This window comes from Rhinatrema bivittatum, chromosome 5 (genome assembly GCF_901001135.1).
Source record: "Rhinatrema bivittatum chromosome 5, aRhiBiv1.1, whole genome shotgun sequence".
NCBI classification, from domain to species: Eukaryota; Metazoa; Chordata; class Amphibia; order Gymnophiona; family Rhinatrematidae; genus Rhinatrema; species Rhinatrema bivittatum.
This window is the reverse complement of record NC_042619.1, coordinates 101757145-101777846: the sequence shown is the minus strand read 5'-3', so window position 1 is coordinate 101777846 and position 20702 is coordinate 101757145. Positions and strand designations below refer to the sequence as shown.

Below are 20702 nucleotides of genomic sequence, written 5' to 3'. Positions count from 1 at the left end.
TTACATAGTAATTGTAAGTGCCAATTGCACTAAGGTATCCTTATCAGAGTTAGTTTTCAGATCAGACTCAGAAAGGCGTAGAAAATAGTCGAGCAGGTTTTGTGTGGGACAGAAAAAATGATCTAGGTCCTTTTCTAAATATCAAAGGGCAAACCTCCTCCATTTAAAACCAAAAGATTTTCTCGAAAAAGCAGAAATGTACGAGACAACTGAAAGAAATCAGTACTACCCTTTCAACATGCAGCTTGCGTTTGCTAAGGGCCTGATATAGGGTTGTAGCAAAGTTCCCTTGTTCTGTGTGATGAGGGTTAGAGAAATCAACAATCTGATTGTTCTCAAATCCTATATAGGTGACGCATGAGGTCCACCACCTTCTCACCAGGTAGGCATATTACTAGGCGATCCTCACGCCCACCAGCCACCCGGCTAACTACATTCCTAATAATCAAATCACTAACTATGACGTGATGAATTGCAGGAGGACCTTGCGAGACTGGAAGAGTGGGCTTCCAAGTGGCAGATGATATTTAACGTAGACAAGTGCAAAGTGATGCATATAGGGAAAAATAACCCTTGCTGTAGTTACACAATGTAAGGTTCTATCTAAGGAGTTACCACCCAGGAAAGAGATCTAGGCATCATAGTAGATAATACATTGAAATTGTCGGCCCAGTGTGCTGTGGCGATCAAAACGGCAAACAGAATGTTAGGAATTATTAGGAAGGGAATGGAAAATAAAACGGATGCCATAATACCTCTGTATCGCTCCATGGTGAGACCGTACCTTGAATACTGTGTGAAATTCTAGTCACCGCATCTCAAAAAGGATATAGCTGCACTGGAGAAAGTGCAGAGAAGAGTGACAAAATGATATGGGGCATGGAACAGCTGCCCTATGAGGAAAGGCTAAAGAAGTTAAGGCTGTGTTATTGTTTGGGATAGTTGTGGGTGGATCCTTGGACCAGTGGCAGATGACCATGCCCCCAGGGGAAGATCCCGAGAGGGACCACCAGTCAGGCTCAGAGTTTGGAGACAGACACACACTAGTTCTTTTATTAAACAGTATATTGAACCACCAGAGGTGGCAGTAGTGAGCTGGAAGCGCCCAGCTGGGCTGTAGTCCCTCAGATACTGGAACAGCGATCCCCGGATGGTAGAGCTGTAGAGAAACTAAGTATAGTGAGTAGGCAGGGTATGCAGAGTTCAGGAACAGAACCTTGATGGCAACACTCACACAATAGTCTCTTGAAGCAGCCCAGGAGCTGGAATGGATTAGGCCCTCGAAGAGCGAGTACCTGGTTCCAGGGAAAGCTCTGAGAGAAGGATGGTAACTCAGTGGTGTTGTAGGCAGCGATGACTTCCTGGCAGAAGTGGTGTTCAGAAGCAGGTCCGAGAACATGGGCCCTCGAGGAGTGAGTACCAGTTCCACACTGCAACCTGAAAGGCAAAAGAGAAACGAGCCCCCGAGGAGCGGGTACCCCTGGTAAGTCAGAGGAGGCAGAGTAGCTAGGAGCGTAAGAAACTTTCCGTTGCTAACTCGATTAGTTAACGAATTGAGAGACCTTAAATATCCGGTGCGGATGACGTCATCTCAGAGGGACGCCCCTGAGGTTCGCACCACTGCTGGTACTTGAGCCAGGGCCGCGCCGCGCACGCACCCTTAGGCTTCTGGGAAACATGGCAGAGTGCAGCGTCTTGCCGGTCCGGGGACGCCGGAGGAGGGTGGCAAGATGATGCCGCGGCAGCCAAACATCCAACAAGCAAAGAGGGAGTGGCCACAGAGGTAAGGTGGGCGGGGTGGAGACATCGGGCAGAGAAGGTCGCAACAGTTCCCCCCCTTCAAAGGGCGATTTCCTCTTTGGGTACCATGCTTGGGTTTTGAAGGATGCGCGATGTGGAACTGACGAAGCATCTCTTTGTCCAGGATATTGGTCTGAGGCTCCCAAGAGTTTTCTTCGGGGCCAAAACCTTCCCATTACAGAAGATATTCAAAAGTATTGCCTCTTTTATGAACATCCAGAATCTCTTCGACTTTGAATTCTAAGTCGTCTTCTGCACTGATGACAGGTGGGTCTTGAGATTTGGAAGAGAATTCGCTGAGAATGAGCGGTTTCAAAAGTGAAATGTGGAAAGCATTATGGATGTGGAGACCAGGTGGTAGCTTCAGACGGTAGGTGACTTTGCCAATATGTTGGAGGACTGGGAATGGTCCTACGTAGCGAGGAGCAAACCGAGAGAAGGGTAGTTTCAGTCTGAGGTGCTTGGTTGACAAACCAGACCTTGTCTCCTGGCTTGAAGACTGGAGCTTGCGAATGGTGATCATCGTAGTACTTTTTAGCAAGTACTTTTTTAGTACCCACAGTTTATGGATATCATCAGAAGTGGATTGAGCTGCTGAGGACATCACTGACAGCTTCAGTGGAAGTGGTGGTGTTGGGGAACATCCATAAACCACTTCAAATGGTGACAGTCCAGTAGATGTTGCTGGATGAGAGTTTATGGCGAATTCAGCCCATGGAAGCAATTCGGCCCAGTTATTCTGTCGGAACGTGACATAGGCTCGAATAAACTGTTTCATCGTACGATTCATCCGTTCCGTCTGGCCATTCGACTGCAGATGGTAGGCTGAAGTGTAATCCAGAGTAATGTCGAATAATTTGCACAAGGCCTTCCAAAACCGTGCCGTGAATTGGGACCCAAGGTCGGATACGATGTGTGAAGGTAGGCCGTGGAGGCGGAATATGTGCGTCATGAAGAGCTTTGCAAGCTCCAAGGCTGAGGGTATGCCAGGGAGCGCCACGAAGTGTGCCATCTTGTTAAATCGATCCACAGTCACCCAGATGGTGTTCATTCCTCTGGAAGTAGGTAAATAGACTACAAAGTCAGTAGCAATGTGCAACCAGGGCCGATCCGGAACTGGCAATGGTTGCATCTGACCCCACGGTTGTCCAGAAGCAGGTTTGTTCGTAACACAATTGCTGCAGGATGCCATGTAGGCCACCAATTCAGCTCCTGTATCTTGAGCAGGGTACGGCGTTGACCAGGATGGCCAGCCAGCTTAGAATCATGCACCCAAAAGAGTACTTTCTTCCTGAGTTTCTTTGGAACGATAGTTTTTCCAGTGGTTACAGACTGTGTGGATGCCAAGAGGATTTTCTTCGGGTAAATTATGTGCTGTGGCTCATCAGGCACATCCTCTGAATGGAAAGAGTGTGACAGAGCTCTGTCACACTCTTTCCTCCTTTGCTCCTTTGCTCTGGTGTTTCGATCTCCAGGGCGAAACTTGAGCACAAAATCGAAATGATTAAAGAATAATGACCATCTGGCCTGTCAGTAATTCAGACTTTGTGCATGGCGGAGATACTCTAGGTTTTTATGATCCGTGAATACGGTTATTTGATGTTGAGCGCCTTCGAGCCAAGGCCGCCATTCCTCGAATGCAAGCTTTATTGCCAAGAGCTCTTTATCGCCGATCCCATAGTTTTTCTCGGCTGGAGAGAATCTTCGTGAGAAGAATGAACAGGGACGTAAGGCTTTCGAGTCTCCAGGTTGGCTCAACACAGCCCCTACCCCCACATCCAAAGCATCAACTTCTACTATGAAGGGCTTCTTGGGGTCTGGATGCCGCAAGCACGGTTCTGTGGAGAAGGCAGTCTTTAATTTCTCAAATGCGGAAATGGCCTCCGCTGACCATTTTGAAGCGTTGGCACCCTTGCGAGTCATCGCAGTCAAGGGTACGGTTAAAGAAGAATAATTCTTTATAAAGCTTCAATAGTAATTGGTGAACCCCAGGAATCTCCTTAAAGGGTTCAGGCTGGTAGGTTGAGACCAATTCTTGATACTTTCAAGTTTGTGAGGGTCCATTGCCGGTGTTCGCGGAGACGGTGGAGTACTTGCTTAACGTCTGCAATGTGGGTGTCCAAATCCTGGGAGAAGATGAGTATATCGTCCAGGTAGACCACAAAGTTCTTGTACAGCAGATCCCGCAAGATGTCGTTCATCATATTTTGGAAAATGGTGGGTGCATTGCACAACCCGAACAGCATTACAAGATACTCGAAGTGGCAGTCTCTCATATTGATGGCTGTTTTCCATACATCGCCGCTCTGAATGCGAATGAGGTTGTAGGCCCCCTTCAGGTCAAGCTTTGAAAATATCTTGGCCCCTTGCAGCCTGTCAAACAGCTCTGAGATTAATGGCAAGGGGTAAAGGTCTTTGATCGTAATTTCATTTAGACCTCGGTAATCAATACATGGACGTGGGGTACCCATCCTCCTTCCCCACAAAGAAAAAGCCTGCGCCGGCTGGCGACTTTGATGGTCAGATAAAGCCCTTCTGGAGATTTTCTTCAATGTATTCCGGCATTGCTTTATTCTCAAGAGCTGAGAGAGGGTACACCCTACCCTTCGGTGGCACAGTGTTGGGCTTCAGTCTTATGGCACAGTCATAGAGCCTATGTGGAGGAAGAATATCAGCTGCTTCTTTGGAGAATACATCCCCGAAGGATGCGTATTGGAGCGGCAGCCCTGGAGTCGTTGGCATGCACATGATAGGCGAGATCTCCTGAAGACAATTCCCATGACATTCTGGGCCCTAGCGGGAGAGATCCAAAGATGCCCAGTCAAATTGGGGTTGGTGCACTTGTAACCAGGGTAATACCAGGACGAGAGGGTGCATGGCCTTTTCCAGTACAAAGAAGGAGAGTGATTCCATATGGAGAGCTCCGGTGCGGAGAGTAACTGGTACGTTTTGGCAAGTCACGTTGCCCGGTAAGGGCTCTCCATGAATGGAGGATAAAAGTAGTGGATCTTTCAACTTGATGAGGGGAATCCTCAAGTATTCCACGAGACATCTGAGAATGAAGTTGCCTCCTGTCCCTGAGTCCACTAGGGCAGGAGTCTGAACCATGACCAGTCCGTAGGTCAAGGAGACTGGGAGAGAGAACGGAGGAGAGGGTGCAGTATGGCCTAAGAACAGTCCTCCTGCAGGACTTAGGCCCGTCCGTTTTCCGGACGAATGGAGCATGTAGAGACATCATGGACGGGCTGACCTCAGTACATGCAAAGGCCGAGCTTCTTCCGAAGTCTTCTTCCTTTGGAAGTCAAACGTCCATGACCAAGTTGCATCAGTTCATCTTTATCAGCAGCAAGGATTCCTGGAACCATCCGAAGTGCAGATGCAGCACTAGCCTGTTTCGACCCAGGTAACACCTTAGCCTGGAGTTCCTTCACCTTGTCCTGGAGCCGGTGATCAATCCGAGTGGCCAAGGCTACTAAATCGTCCAGTGAGTCAGGTGTTTCGCGAGCAGCCAGCTCGTCCTTTAAACGGGTATCCAGGCCTCTACAAAAGAGTCATGAGACATTGGAGTTCCGCTGCAAGAGTTTTGAACTCTATGGCAAATTCAGCCAAAGATCTGTTGCCTTGCTTCAATTCAACCAAAGCAGAACCGGCTACAGAGGTTCAAGCAGAGTCTTCGAAAACGGATTTAAACAAGTCCATAAATCCTTCTATGTCCTGCAAAATGGGGTCCCTGCGTTCCCACAAGGTAGATGTCCAAGACAAGGCCCTACCATTCAGGTATGAAAGGATGTAAATAGTCTTGGAGAGAGCCGTAGGAAACAATGATGGCTGTAAGGCAAAATGCATGCAGCACTGGTTTAAAAAGCTCCGGGTCTTCTGGATTTCTCCGGAAAAGCGGATTGGAGCCACCAGTGGTACAGCAGTCTTTAAAGTTACCTCCAGTAACTGACCTTCATGGTTGGAAGCTGTGCCTTGAACCTTCTGTGTGTGTGTAGCTGATGAAACGCTGAAGTAAGTTTCTCCAAGGCGTCTTGCTGCTCCACAATGTGCTGGGCCAGGCCCGGTATGGCCTGGAAGGCACTGAGCTGTGCCAGATCCATGGAGTTAGCAATCTGTTATTGTTTGGGATAGTTGTGGGTAGATACGTGGGCCGGTGGCAGATGACCATGCCCCTGGGGGAAGATCCTGAGAGGGACCACCGGACAGGCTCAGAGCTTGGAGACAGACACACACTAGTTCTTTTATTAAAAGTATTTTGAACCACCAGAGGTGGCAGTAGTGAGCTGGAAGCGCCCAGCTGGGCTGTAGACCCTCAGATACTGGAACAGCGATCCCAGGATGGCAGAGCTGAAGAGAAACTAAGTATAGTGAGTAGGCAGGGTATGCAGAGTTCAGGAACAGAACCTTGATGGTAACACTCACACAATAGTCTCTTGAAGCAGCCCAGGAGCTGGAATGGATTAGGCCCTCGAGGAGCGAGTACCTGGTTCCAGGGAAAGCTCTGAGAGAAGGATGGTAACTCACAGGTGTTGTAGGCAGCGATGACTTCCTAGCAGAAGTGGTATTCAGAAGCAGGTCTGAGAACATGGGCCCTCGAGGAGCGAGTACCAATTCCAGACTGCGACCTGAAAGGCAAAAGAGAAATGAGCCCCCGAGGAGCGGGTACCCCTGGTAAGTCCAAGGAGGCAGAATAGCTAGGAGCGTAAGAAACTTTCCGTTGCTAACTCGATTAGTTAGCGAATTCAGAGACCTTAAATATCCGGTATGGATAACATCATTCTCAGGGGGATGTTTGCGCCACTGCTGGTACTTGAGTCGGGGCCACGCCACGCGCGCGCCCTTAGTCTTCTAGGAAACATGGCAGAGTGCAGTGTCTTGCTGGTCCGGGGATGCTGGAGGAAGGCGGCAAGATGACACCGCGGCAGCCAAACATCCAACAAGCAAAGAGGGAGTTGCCACAGAGGTAAGGTGGATGGGGTGGAGACGTCGGGCAGCGGCAGTCGCAACAGGCTGTTCAGTTTCGAGAAGAGACGACTGAGGGGGGAATATGATAGAAGTCTACAAAATCATGAAAGGACTTGAACAAGTTAATGTAAATCAGTTATTTACGCTCTGAGATAATAGAAGCTACTAAGTTCACTGTGCAAAGTATAATGATACATAAAGTTACTAATTTATTGTAAAAAACCACTAAACCCACTATACAATGTATAATGATACATGATGTTATGAAACTCAACAGAACTCAGTGTAAAAAGCTACTAATTTTATTGTAAAAAGTTACTAACCTCATTGTAAGGAGCTACTAAGTTCACCGTGCAAAGTATAATGATACATAATGTCACAAAGCACAATAAGCTAGTAAAGCTCCAATGCAAATCAGGAAGTCTACACCTATAGACCCCTCCGTTACTCTGTAAACTGGTGTGATATGTACGGTGAACATCGGTATAGAAAAACAAATGAATAAATAAATAAATAGAAGGACCAGGGAGAACTCCATGAAGTTAGCAAGTATCATTTAAAACAAATCAAAGAAAATTATTTTTCACTCAGCTCATAAACTCTGGAGTTCATTGCCAGAGGATGTTGTTTCAGCAATTAGTGTTACTGGGTTTAAAAAAGGTTATGATAAGTTCCTAGATGTTAAATCCATAAACTATTACAGGAATTAATAAGCAATAGTAGCTTGTGATCTATCTAATGTTTGGGTACTTGTCAGGTACTTGTGACTTGGATTGGCCACTGTTGGAAACAGGATACTGGCCTTGATGGACCCTTGGTCTGACCCAGTATGTCATTGCTTATGTTCTTATGTTATGTCCCCCTGCTGAGGAACCAGTTAGGGGAGTTCCAAATTCAGATGCCCCACCTGAGACATCTTTACAAAGTCTCACATCCAGCTGGGAAGAAGGTTTGGTGAAATCAGAGGAAAACAATTCACTCTGGGCCTCCAAAGAGCACTGGCACAATTCAGCAGGCACCCCTCGCTGAGATGCCTGAACATGAGAAACAGTGCAAAGAGAGAGAGGCTTAGGCTTCTTAGGCACAGTCACCATAATGGCTGACCATATGCTGAGCAGGAGGTGTGCATCTAGCTGTTTTATTTTTGGGCGCAACTAGGCACCCCAAAAAATGTATGCATTCAACATTTATGCACACACACCTAGGAGCTCTACTATGCGCTCAAAAATGATGCGTCCAAGACTTAAGTGTGCACACTTAGATGCTCATCCAGACGACCAAAATAAAAACGCAGAAAAAACTGAAGCGTACAGCCACTTGTGTGCTGACGTAAGCACGTGGCCAATAGGCGGCACTGAACGTGGGCACTCAGAATTCAAGGCTTTACTGTGCGCCCAACAACTGGGCGCACAACTGGATGCACATGCTAGACTGACAATCCTGTAGAGGGCAGCCTCAGAAATGCACCAAAAGCCGTTACGGCCTACCAAACTGTATGCAGAGAAAAGTCTCAGAGTGGGGCCTAGTCAACAGAGGCTGCTCAACCCGCCAGGCTGCCCACATCCCTCAACCTCCCACGGAGCAAGACGAATGTCGGACCAGCACACCGAGCTCAGAGACTGGACGGAAGGAAGCCCTGCCCAGTAATACTTCCCGCTAATTCTCTGTATATATAATTCTATATGTGTGTGTGTGTGTGTGTACCAGAGCTCAGCTTTACTTGGCTGAGCACAGATTCAGTCTCCAGCTGCGGGGGGGGGGGAGGGCATGTGCGGTCACCACCACGCTCTGCTTCCTGCACTCACTGCCTTTCATGTGCTCAAGCAGCTAAGTCCACGCAGACAAAAACCAGCCACCAGACCAAAGTACACATCTGAGGGACCACGGAATTCACCTCAGGAAATCTCAATTGGGGGAGGGACCATTTGGTATCACCCCATGAGAGCCGGGAGTTAATTCTCTTCCCTGAATTCTCCTTCTTAAAATTGAAGCAATCCCCAGTAAGGAGATGCACATTCCCCATCTGCTGGAGACAGAGAATAAAGGTGGGCTGAGGTCACTAAAGGGGTATTTGTACTGTGACATCAGCTTTCTCTGTCTCCATCTGCTGGTAGGAATGCATAACCCCACTTGTTCTGGATTCATCTGACTGGATGTTAAGAAAATGCAAAATTCTCTTGCATAATCAAGTTTTCCCAACCTTGTTTCTAGTTCTATTAAACTTATTTTGTTCTTTTGGAGATTTCATGGGTGAGGGATCTCAGGTATTGGTGTGGGGGAGGATAAGAGAAGGCAGGAAGATCAAGAAAGGGGGAGGAATGGGGAAAGGGAAATATCAAGGATAGTGGTAATAAAAAAAAAAAAGGGGAAGACTAGGAAGGAATGACTAGAGAAAAAGAAAAGGTGATTTGGTATGGGGAGGGGAGAGGGATATAAGTACCTCCCCCTGGTTCTGGCCCTTTTCCCTGTCACATTCCCATCCCTTACAGTATCCTCCCCAATCCCCTCCCTCCAGTCCTGTCTCCCTATCTCTCCCAAGTGCTGTGCCAATACACAAACTCCATCCTCTCCCTAAATGTCTTTCATATAACCCTAAATAAAAATATAACCCTTTACGTCCCCAATCACCTCTTTTACACATCTTGATCTCCTAATCCCTTATTTACAAGATTCTCCCCAAGTCTTTTTAGTCTGTGGATTCCCACTCTCCCATTTTGACCAATTAGGCAGTAGGTGGTGGTGAGCAGCAACACTACAGATCACATCCTCTTCTTCTGCTACCTGGGGCCAGACTAACATTGTGAACCACGAAGCACATCAATAGTGCAGAATAGTTCAGGAACAACAGTCTGGTCTCAGGTGGTAAAACACAAAGACGCGACCTGAGGTGTTGCTGCTACCTCCTTTTTTTGTTTGATCAACACAGAGAAAGGGGGAAACAGCTGGTAAAGGACGGGAGGGAGGGGGTAACAAAGATGTGGGCCACCCAAGCCATCATCTCCCTGATTCAGTTCAGTTAAGTGGTGGTGATTCTGCCAGAAATGGAACATTTCACAGAAAGGGATGGGTTTTATGGCCCTTGCTACAGCCATAGAATCACTAGAGACTGTGGGCTCTCTCTATCTTTAATAATAAAGATAGCATCTCACAGCAAGAACCATTTGAACACCATTCGATATATCTTTAGTCTGTGATACTGTTCAAATTACAAATCTTCTTAAAATGCCCAAATAATCTGGAAGCTAAATTATTTAGCTTCATACAACACATAGTTAACTTTGAATAACCCATTTTCAACTTTCATATAAAGACAATTACCTTCAACAATTCAAGACCTGCTCGAATTGCCTGATCAGTAGGTACTCCCTCTTCTTCATCATCTGCTGTTCCATCAATCGACTTGTTCACCTGTTTGATAAGAGAACTTAAAAAAAAACAAAACACTAAATTAGGCACATAGGTAAATATGTTCTAGTGTACAAAGATTATGTTATAAGCACTGTGAAAATGGTAAATTTATCAACTAGGTAGGAAAAAAAATTGGTTTAGAAAACTGAAAAGGTATTTTTTTTTCTATTTTTAAAGAAACATTTTCAAAAAATTCTGAATAAAACTTCTTACTGAATTTCCTGAAAATTAAAGGTTGCAATTACGTTTTCATTTTCATCTGAAAACAAAAGCATGTACTTTACTATTTAAAATAGATACCAAACCAAAAAAAAGTCCAAACATGTTTCACAACAAATAATTATATAATTATATAACAACAACAAATAATTATATAATTAATAACAAATAATTATCATCATTATTATCACTATTATGGTCTATGTAATTTAATTTGTATTATTTATATTTATATTATATTTATATGTTATATGTTATATGTTACTCTTATGTTATGAAAAGCTGTTTAATGTAACGCCTTTATTGCGACAGTTATTGTTCGATGTAAACCGACCTGATTCGATACTTGTATTGAGAATGTCGGTATATAAAAATCCGAAATAAATAAATAAATAAATAAAATATATTTAGTTGAACCTAGACAATCCTCAAAACTACAAATGCATGACTTCATGCCACCTTAGGAAACACCAAACATTTTTCACCAGTGGTTCTCTCTGCTCTTGAATGGATTTTAAATAAAGATCGGAATATGGTGCTCAACTTGTTCTCAGGTCACAGTGCTATGCACTGTAACATAGGTACTTTAATGGATGGAGAATTCAGATCTTTCATCCATCAAGGCCAGTCAGACCTCAGTGTATCACAGGCTTTAGTAAACAGACAACAGCTGTTACTTTGACAGCCCCTGCTGGCAATGAGCAGCATTAAGTGAATTAGCACCCTGGGCATGCTATCTAAGGAGGAGGGATGAAGATAGAGGGCATAACGTGGAAAAGGCAAAAAAAAAAAAAAAAAAGTAGAAAAACTGTAGATAGCAATAAAAAACTATATTCTGCATAGTTATCAAAACATTAAAATCGCACTGGAATGTGAACAGGTTTTATTGCTTAATTGTTCAGTAATAAGATTGAATTCTGCAATAAAGTGATTAGCAATATGATGTTCTAGCTCTGAAGCAATTATCACAAAATTATTTAAAGACAATACAAACCAAATTATTCATGCCATTATTACTTGAAGTCACAGGAGCATAATTCTATAGAGGACAAGATTATTTTGCATGTAATCCTGTTTACATTGTCCCATAATCTTTCTTGCTGTACCATTTACTGGAGTTCAATGTGCTAGCATGGGTGTTTGTACTTTGTTTTTGTGTAGTTGTAAAGTTCCTTGGGATTCAGTTTAGAATGAAAAATGACCAACACTTGCTTCTCAGGTACAAAGATAGATAGAAAATGGAAAAACTGGGGGTTTATGTCATGTTCCCAAGAATTAACTATTGAGCCAGGTTTTGCTGTTGTATTACTGCTCTGGCTTATTCTCACAGAACTCTTAAACACGTTCACTTTGTGATAACAAGATCAGCAACATGGTACCACTTGGAAAGCTGAGGCTAAAAAGGATACAAACCTGAACATTCTATCTACAAAGCCAACAACGGTAATACGAAGTGACTTTTTAATAATTATTTTTTTGGCCTGACAATTTTTTTTCTCCTGTTCCTTTACACTTATCCTAACTAAAAGCAGAGTTGCTTACCTGTAACAAGTGTTCTAAGACAGTAGGTTGTTAGTCCTCCCACATGGGTGACTTCATCGGATGGAGCCCAGCACGGAAAACTTGCCAGTTTCTGGAACTTTCACTGAGCATGCCCAGCATGCCCTATTCTATGCATCCACAGGGGGTCCCTCTTCATTCTTGTAACAGAGAATTAAGATTAAAATTAAAACAAAAAAATAGAAGAAACCCAACTCTGCAGGGTGGCAGGTAGGTTTCAAGAGGACTAACATCCTGCTTTCCTAGGAGAACACCTGTTACAGGTAAGCAACTATTTTCTCCTAGGACAAGCAGGATGGTAGTCCTCACATATGGGTGAATCCCTATCTACAAGCTGCTCCCCAACACAAAAGGGGATCAAGAAGCACCAACCAGGTGCCAACGGGCACAACAACCACAGAGCTGTTGGTAACAGAGAGGGAGACAGCCTGAACCGAAACAATGGGCCCTAGGCAGGGAAAGTTGGATTCTATACATCAGAGAGATTCCAAAGCACAGACTGGCCGAACCTACTATCACGTCTGCCATCCCTATCCAAACAGTAGTGAGATGCAAATGTGTGGAGAGAACTCCATGTTGTAGCCCTGTAAATCTCCTCCAAGGGAACTTCTTTGCAAGTGGGCCACTGACATTGCCATGGCTCTAACAGAATGAGCCTTGATATGACCCGCAAGTTGCAGTACTGCCTGGGCATAACAGAAGGAGATGTAGTTTGCTAGCCAACTGGATAGTGTCTGTTTGCAATGGCAACTCCCAACCTATTCCTGTCAAAAGAAATAAAAAAGTTGGGTGGACTGTCTATGGGCTTCTGTCCACTCCAGATAGAAGGCTAAGGCTCTCTTGCAATCCAAACTGTGCAGTGCTTATTTGCCTTAGTGCGAATAGGGCCTAGGAAAGAATGTTGACAGGACGATTGATTGGTTAAGATGGAAATCCGTTGCCACCTTAGCCAGGAACTTCGTGTGTATACTCAAGACCACCAAATCATGATATAAATTGGTATAAGGTGGATAAGTCACAAAGGCTTGGAGCTCGCTGACCCTGTGTGCTGAACTGACCACCACCAAAAATACAACCTTCCAGGTGAGGTACTTCAGGTCACAGGAATGCAGAGACTCAAAAAGAGCTTTCATCAGCTGAATTAGCACCACGTTACGGTCCCAAGACATAGCAGGAGGCCATAAAGGAGGCTTCAACTGAAGCAGGCCTCACATAAAGCGTACAACTATTGGCTGTACAGAGATGGGCGTACCAGCTATACCTTGGTGGTATACACCAACTGCACCAAGATGAACTCTAACGGAGTTGGTCTTCAAGTCAGCCTCCGACAGGTGTAGAAGATAGTCAAGCAGTTTGTGTGGGGGCAGGAGAACAGATCTAGGGCCTTCTGCTCACACCACATAGAAAACCTCCTCCACTTCAGTCCATAGGACTTTCTAGTGAAAGGCTTTCTTGAAGCCACCAGGACCAGAGAGACATCCTCAGAAAGAGTGAGCAGTTGCAGGATTAACTTCTACACATCCAGGCTGTAAGTGACAGGGACTGGAGGTTGGGATGTCACAGCCTGCCTTGATCTTGTATGATGAGATCTGGGGAACTCCCCAGACTGGTCTCTGGATCGACATCTTCTGAAGGAGTGGAAACTAAATCTGTCTCGGCCAGTGAGAGGCTATGAGAATCATAGTCCCTTGGTCCTTGCAAAGCTTTAAGAGAGTCTTCGTGTCTATAAGAATAGGAGGATATGGGTACAGAAGACCCCTGGCCCCAATGTCAGGCAAAGTTGTCCGAGGCTGGTTTGCCATCTGACCTGCACAGGGAGCAGAAATGAGTCATCTTCCTGTTGCAGAGGGATGTGAACAAGTCCACATCCAGTCTCCCCCAGAGGCAGAAGATCTGGTTCATTACTCCCTCATCCAGAGACCACTTGTGGTGTCTGAAGGCACGACTGTCCGCTATCACATTCTCCATTCCGGCCAGACACATGGCTCTGAATACCATCCCCTGGGACAGGGTCCAGGACCAGATCTGGATCACTTCCCAGCACAGGAGGTACAAACCTGTGCCTCCCTGCTTGTTGACAGACAACCAAGCTGTGATATGGACAGCTGATCTCTGAAATCCCATTATGCAAACCTGATCGCCCGGAGCTCTAGGAAGTTGATCTGACACCGTGCTTCCGGGGTGGACCATAAGCCCTGGGTGCGGAACCCCTCTACATGAGCTCCCCACCCCAAGGTGGGCGCATTCGTGGTAAGGACAATTTGGGTAGGAGGATTTTAGAAAGATATTCCTTGTTCCAAATTCGAGAGAGCCTGCCAGCAGGACAAAGGGTCCCAGAGAGATGGAGTGACTTGGCTGCAAGCTTGGAGGCTCTGCGTGATCTCAGGGTCCATTGATCTCAGGGTCCATTGGGCTCTGCACATGAGTAAGCGTGCCAAAGAAGTAACATGGACAGTTGCAGCCATGTGGCCCAACAGCCTCAACATGTGCCAGGCCGATATCTGCTGGCTCTGTTGAATCTCTGCTGCAATGGATGCCAAGGTGACCACTCTGGTGCGCGGCAGGAAGGCTCTTGCCCGAGCTGTGTCTAGTAGGGCTCTTATGAAGTCCAATCAAGGTGACGGGCTAAGATGGCACTCTGGGTAGTTGATGACGAACCCTAGCAACTCCAACACCCAGACGATCAAGAACAAGGACCGATTGGCCTCTAAGAGATGCTCTTGACCAGCCAATCGTCCAAGTATGGAAAAACATGCACACCCAGTCTGCTGGAGTGCACCCCCCACACCATGGCCAGACGCCATGGGGCTGACGCTAGCCCGAACGGCAACGCTCTGTACTAGAAGTGCTATTTTCCCAGCACAAATCTGAGATATTTCCTGTGACCCGAGAAGATCTCGATGTGAGTGTATGCGTCCTTTAAATTGAGGAAGCATAGCCAGAAACCTTTTTGCAGGAGGGGAATCAGGGTGCCCAGAGAAACCATCTTGAACTTTTCTTTTTGAGAAACTTGTTCAAGGCCCTTAGGTCTAGGATGGAAAGGAGTCCCACTGTTCTCTTTGGAATCAGGAAGTACTGGGAGTAGAATCCCTGCCCTCTGTCTTGGTGGGACAGGCTCAACCGCTCTGGCCGTTAAAGAGGGAGAAGAGATCCGCTAGTACTACTTCCTGATGTGCTACCAGCCCCCAAAACCAGCATGGAGGGCAATTTGGCGGGAAACCCAACAGGTTTCATTGGTAACTCCTGACAGACAATACATAGAATCCACTGGTCCGAGGTTATACTGGTCCACTGGTTTGCAAAGAACCGTAGCCTGCTCCTATCTCGAGTGCAGGTGGCTGGCTTATTCTCCATATGATCCAGTCAAAACCCCGTCCCAAGATTTGGCTGAAGAGCCGGGTGGGGACTAGGAGCTCTCTGTTGCCTGGGACGGCCACGTGAGGTCACCCTCTGTAAACAGGGGTGAGGGGCCAGAGATAGTACTTCCTCTGGAGGTAGAAAGACTTCCTCTGACCCTGCCTCGCAGACCTCCTGGCTGAGGAGGGCAGGTCTGAAGTGCTGGCAGAGAGCTGTTGGAAGGATTCATGGTGATTCCGCAACTGGGCTACCACATCCCTCACCCTATCTCCGAAGAGATTCTCTCCTGTGCACGGGCAGGTCAGAGAGTCTTTCCTGTACCTCCGGTCAGAGATCAGAGGCCCACAGCCATGCCATTCTGCGGGCGCCGATTCCCACTGCAGAGACTCTCGCTGCAGTCTCAAAAACATTGTAGATTTAACAAACCTCATGTTTTCCAGTCCAGGCCCTGATGCACGAGCAATAAGAAGGGGTCTTGCAGCTGCTGAGGCAGTCTCTCGGCCGCCTCTTGCACCTGCTTCCAGAGGTTGCGTGAGTATTGGCTCATGTCGAGCTGGTAAGAGGCAATGCGGGCAAAGAGAATGGCCTCTTGGAACACTTTTCTCCCAAGAGCGTCCATTACTCTTGATCCTTGCTTGGGGGCATGGGTCCGAGAGTGCTTGGCCTTCTTGAGAGCGGATTTGACTACCACCGACTGGTCTGAGCTGACACTTCTTGAATCCAGTAGCCTATTGGACGAGGTAAACCCCATCCGCCTTCCTACTGACAGGTGGTACTGTGAGGGGGTGCTCCCAGAACCTCAGCCACAACTCCTTACTCGTGCACCGGGACCACCATGATTTGAGGATTTCCAACATCAAATGCCTCCACAATTTGAGGATTTCCAACATCAAATGCCTGGCATCCTCTTTAGTCATTAATTGAAAAGGGATGGCCTCTGCCATCACCTGTACATAACCTGCGAAGATCAAGTCCTCCAGAGGAGAGTGTTCTGAAGGAAGACCCGCCAAGTGCACAGAGGAGGATTCCAAAGTGTCGTCCCCCCAGAGGTCATATGGGGACTCATCCTCACTGTAGTCCACAGGGGATGGGGCCCTGGGTGCTCGGCCTTTGTCCAGAGGCACGGGCATCAGTGGCAATGATGCCGAACCAGGCAAAGCTGGATGGGGGCTGCAGGCCTCTGTGTCCCTGCCAGCCTCAATGGAAATTCCTCCTCCTCGGAACGGGCAACAAGCACCATATTGGTCATGGGAAGCATCAGTGCCCCTCTGAGAATCGATGGCCTCCTGGGAACCAGTGCCAACTGGGTCGGTAACACACCAATAAGCATGTTGAGCCATTTCAGCAGCGGTTCCAGCAGGGTAGGTGCCAGCACTGGCATAGTCCGTGCTACAGATTCGATGCCCTAAAACGCCTGCTGCACCACCACCTGGATGCTAAGCTCCAGCTCCTTCTCAAAAGTTGCCAATGCCGAAACTGACTGGGAGGCAGGAGGGGTGGCCAAATCTTCCTCGGATCTCCGAGGTGGATCAGTGACTGGCATCAGAACTGGTGGAGACCATTGCGGACCCCCGGCATCGAAGGAGGATGAGCACTTCTCACCACGGGGTCACTTTGGGGGCATTACAGCATAAGCCGGCGCATTCCTGAGCCCTGCACCATGCACTGAACTTGACTAAAGCGGATGCTTCCTTGGCTTCACTCAGTGCTCGGCCCAGTCTTTCCCCAGTGCCGAGGTTGATGACTACGAGCTCGACGAGACCAACAGAGGCCAGTCCCTGGTGGCCCTATCCGCCAAATTGCGTTGATGAACTGACAGCCCCGCCGATGCCAATGACTCTGTGTCCATTGGTGCAGGTGTCACCAATGCCGATGGCTCAGACTTCCTCAACCTGAAGAGTTTCTCCATTTTTTCAAGCCAAGTGAGAAGTCCCTTAGAAGTCATCTGGGTGCACCTGCAGCAACCCTGGACATCGTGCAATAACCCCAGGCAGAGGACATATACCTCATGGGGTTCCATGATGGACATGGCCCTCAGACACTGGGGGGCACCAACCGAGGCCATGACGAATGAAAAGAAAGGGGAAGGCACCAAGGCACAGCAGGGGGGGGGGGGGGGGGGGGGGGGGGACGGGGACACACACACACACACAAGTAAAACGAAACTTACCGAACCACCAAAAACCTGACTGGGGAAACTAGAGGGAACAGAGAGGGACCTGCGTTCAATGAAATCTTGAGAAAATCCTAAAGGGACAGTGAAAAAATGCTTCCAAGGGCAATTTCTTAATGAAAAGCCACATGCTCACTCTACCTCAAGGTGAAAGCTCTGCGGAAAAAGAGACTGAAGATCACGTGGATGTGTGGAATAGGGAATGCTGGGTATGTTCAATATGCTCAGTCAAAGTTCCAGAAACATAAGTTTTCCGTGCTGAGCTCCATCCGATGATGTCACCCATGTGTGAGGGCTACCATCCTGCTTGCCCTAGGAGAAACTGGATACTTTTGGGCTACAAAGCCATTAGCCTTTATTTGTACTTAATTTTTTTCTCCTTATTTTATTATCTTCTCCAACCCCTGCCATTGCAATGTTTGGTACTTAGCCAAAAGCCACAGACTTTAGTTCCCTTCAGAACTCAATGCGCCTTCACCTTGCATCCAGTGCCACTGTTGACAATGGCAGAGACTTCACACCCCCCCCCCCTTTCCACAGGGATTACAACAGCAATTTCGACAGCACTCCCAGTCAGCCCAGGGAATGGAAAACATGACCTGAGAATTGAATCCAGACCATCCGCTAGGCACTATCACTTAGACAAGATAACTTTTATTTGTAAGACAATTAAAACTTTCACCATTTGACAACATAGAGCACTCTACCTACCATTTTATGAGTTGTTAGCTGGATGGGAAAATGTTGAGGAAGTACAAGAGTACTGGGCAAAACTGAAAGGAGATAAATAAGGGCAACTAAGCTTTGGTACTCTGTGACTTAGGGGTTATATCTGCTGGTTCAAATTAGTTTTGAAATGCCACAGAAGTAAATTCATGCACAAGCTTCCATATGGCGTTACATTTACTGTTGCTGCCACGTGGCCTAAAAGCTCCATGAATCTTCTTGCGGAAACTGATCTTGGAGTTTGAACAAACTTTATTAAGGTTCATAAGTTGGCCATTCTCTACAAAGGAAAAAAAAGGCCTTTCCCATTTGCGTTTCCAGAACTGTTCCTATAAATTTCAGACAACAGGAAGGTAGAAGAGACTTTTCATAGCTTATGACAAATCCCACTGAGAGTGTGGACTGTTAGCACTGTGGAATTTTTGACTTATCTGTTTGATATTAGATAGTTATCCAAGTAGAAAAAACTTTTCCCTCAGGTAAGCTATTACTACTGCTAGGCATTTTGTGAAAACTGTTGGGGCTGCTGAGAGACAAAAAAGTAGTACTAGCAATATTTGTTTTTTCACCATAAACCTTATATATTTTCTGTGTTCTTGACTGATGGGAATGTGTATCTAGGCATCCTTTACATCCAAGGTGGTTAGCCAATCATTGTGATCTAGAAGTAGTAGGATGGTCGTTAGAGTTCATTTTAAATTTCTTACATAGTAACACAGTAATGACAACAGAAAAAGACCAAATGGTCCATCCAGTCTGCCCAGCAAGCCTCTCATGGAGCGGCAGTCTGCCCAGCAAGCCTCTGCATGGAGTGGGAGTAACTGCCGCTCCATGCAGGTTACTCCATGTTTCTGTTAAGGGTAGTAACTGCCACTCTGTGCAGGTAACCTCCAGGCCCACTACCCCCATGACTCTTCTCATTCATTCCCATCCTCTAGCCTTTAGAGATCCACAGTGTTTATCCCATGCCCCTTTGAAATCCTTCATGGTTGTAGCCCTCACCACTTCCTCCAGAAGGTCATTCCAGGCATCCACCACTCTCTCCGTGAAGAAATATTTTCTGACATTGGTTCTAATCTTCCTCCCTGGAGTTTCAAATCATGACCCCTAGTTCTACTAAGTTGTTTTCAAGGGAAAAGGTCTGTTGACCATAGATCATTAAAACCTTTCAAGAATCTGAAGGTCAGTATCATATCACCCCTGCTCCTCTCCTCCAGGGTATACATACTCAGGTTCTTCAACCTCTCCTCATAAGTTATTTGATGGAGACCACCCACCATTTTGGTCGCCACTCTCTGGACCGCCTCCATTCTGTCTCTGTCCCTTTTGAGATACAATCTGCAGAACTGAACACAGTACTTCAGGTGAGGTCTCACCAAGGACTTGTACAAGGGACTTATCACTTCCCTTTTCTTACTAGATATTCCTCTCTCTTTGCAGCCCAGCATTCTTCAGGCTTTAGCTATTGCCCTGCACATTGCTTAGCCGACTTCAGGTCATTAGACACTATCACCCCAAGTTCTCTCTCCTGCTCTGTGCACATCAGCCCTTCCCCCCAACACATACAGTTCTTTCGGATTCCCTCAGATGCATGATTCTGCACTTCATGGCAATGAATCCCAGCTGCCATATCTTCAACCATTCTTCCATCTTCTTTAAATTCTCTCTCATTATCTCTACTCCTTCCGGCATATCCACTCTGTTACAGATCTTAGTATCATCCACAAATACATACTTTACCTTCTATACCTTCTGCAATGTCGCTCACAAAGATGTTGAACAGAACCGGTCCCAAAACTGATCCCTGTGGCACTCTACTTAACACCATTCTCTCTTCAGAGTAGGTTCCATTTACCATCACATGTTGTCTTCTATCCATCAACCAGCTTGTAATCCACGTCCACCACCTTGTAGCTCACTCCCAAGCTTCTCATTTTTTTGATGAGTCTTCTATGTGGGCCCATATCAAAAGATTTACTAAAATCCAAGAAAAATACATTGAGTGCTCTTCCCTGATCCAGTTCTCTAGTCACCCAATCTAAGAAATCAATCAGATTCGTCTGACAGGACCTTCCTCTGGTGAATCCATGTTGCCTCTGATTGAGCAACCCACTGGATTGTAGATAGTTCACTATCCTTTCCTTCAGCAGACTCCATTTTCCCCACCACCGAAGTGATGCTAACCGGCCTGTAGTTTCCAGACCCTTCTCTGCTCCCACTCTTGTGAAGCGGGACCACCACCGCTCTTCGCCAGTCACTAGGCACCACACCCTTATTCAGGGATCTATTGAACAGATCACACAGCGGACCCACCAGCACATCTCTGAGCTCCTTCAGTATTCTGGGATGAACCTCATCAGGCCCCCATGGCTTTGTCCACCTTCAATTTTCCTAGCTCTTCCCATACATTCTCTTCCGTAAATGGAGTTTCATCTACTCCACCTCCTTCTACAGTTATGCTAACAAGTAATGGTCCTTTTCCAGGGTCTTCCTT

The 20702-nt window shown here is 46.6% G+C and overlaps 1 protein-coding gene across 7 annotated transcripts in view; it reads right to left on the bottom strand.

Moving 5' to 3' along the window:
* PDS5B (PDS5 cohesin associated factor B) overlaps positions 1-20702 on the bottom strand; it is a 644248-nt gene that overhangs the window by 209160 nt on the left and 414386 nt on the right. For all 7 annotated transcript variants that reach the window (XM_029602667.1, XM_029602671.1, XM_029602673.1 and 4 more), the window contains one exon: positions 10084-10189. In XM_029602667.1, the coding sequence (XP_029458527.1) occupies positions 10084-10189 (106 nt within the window). The remainder of the gene's footprint in view (positions 1-10083; positions 10190-20702) is intronic.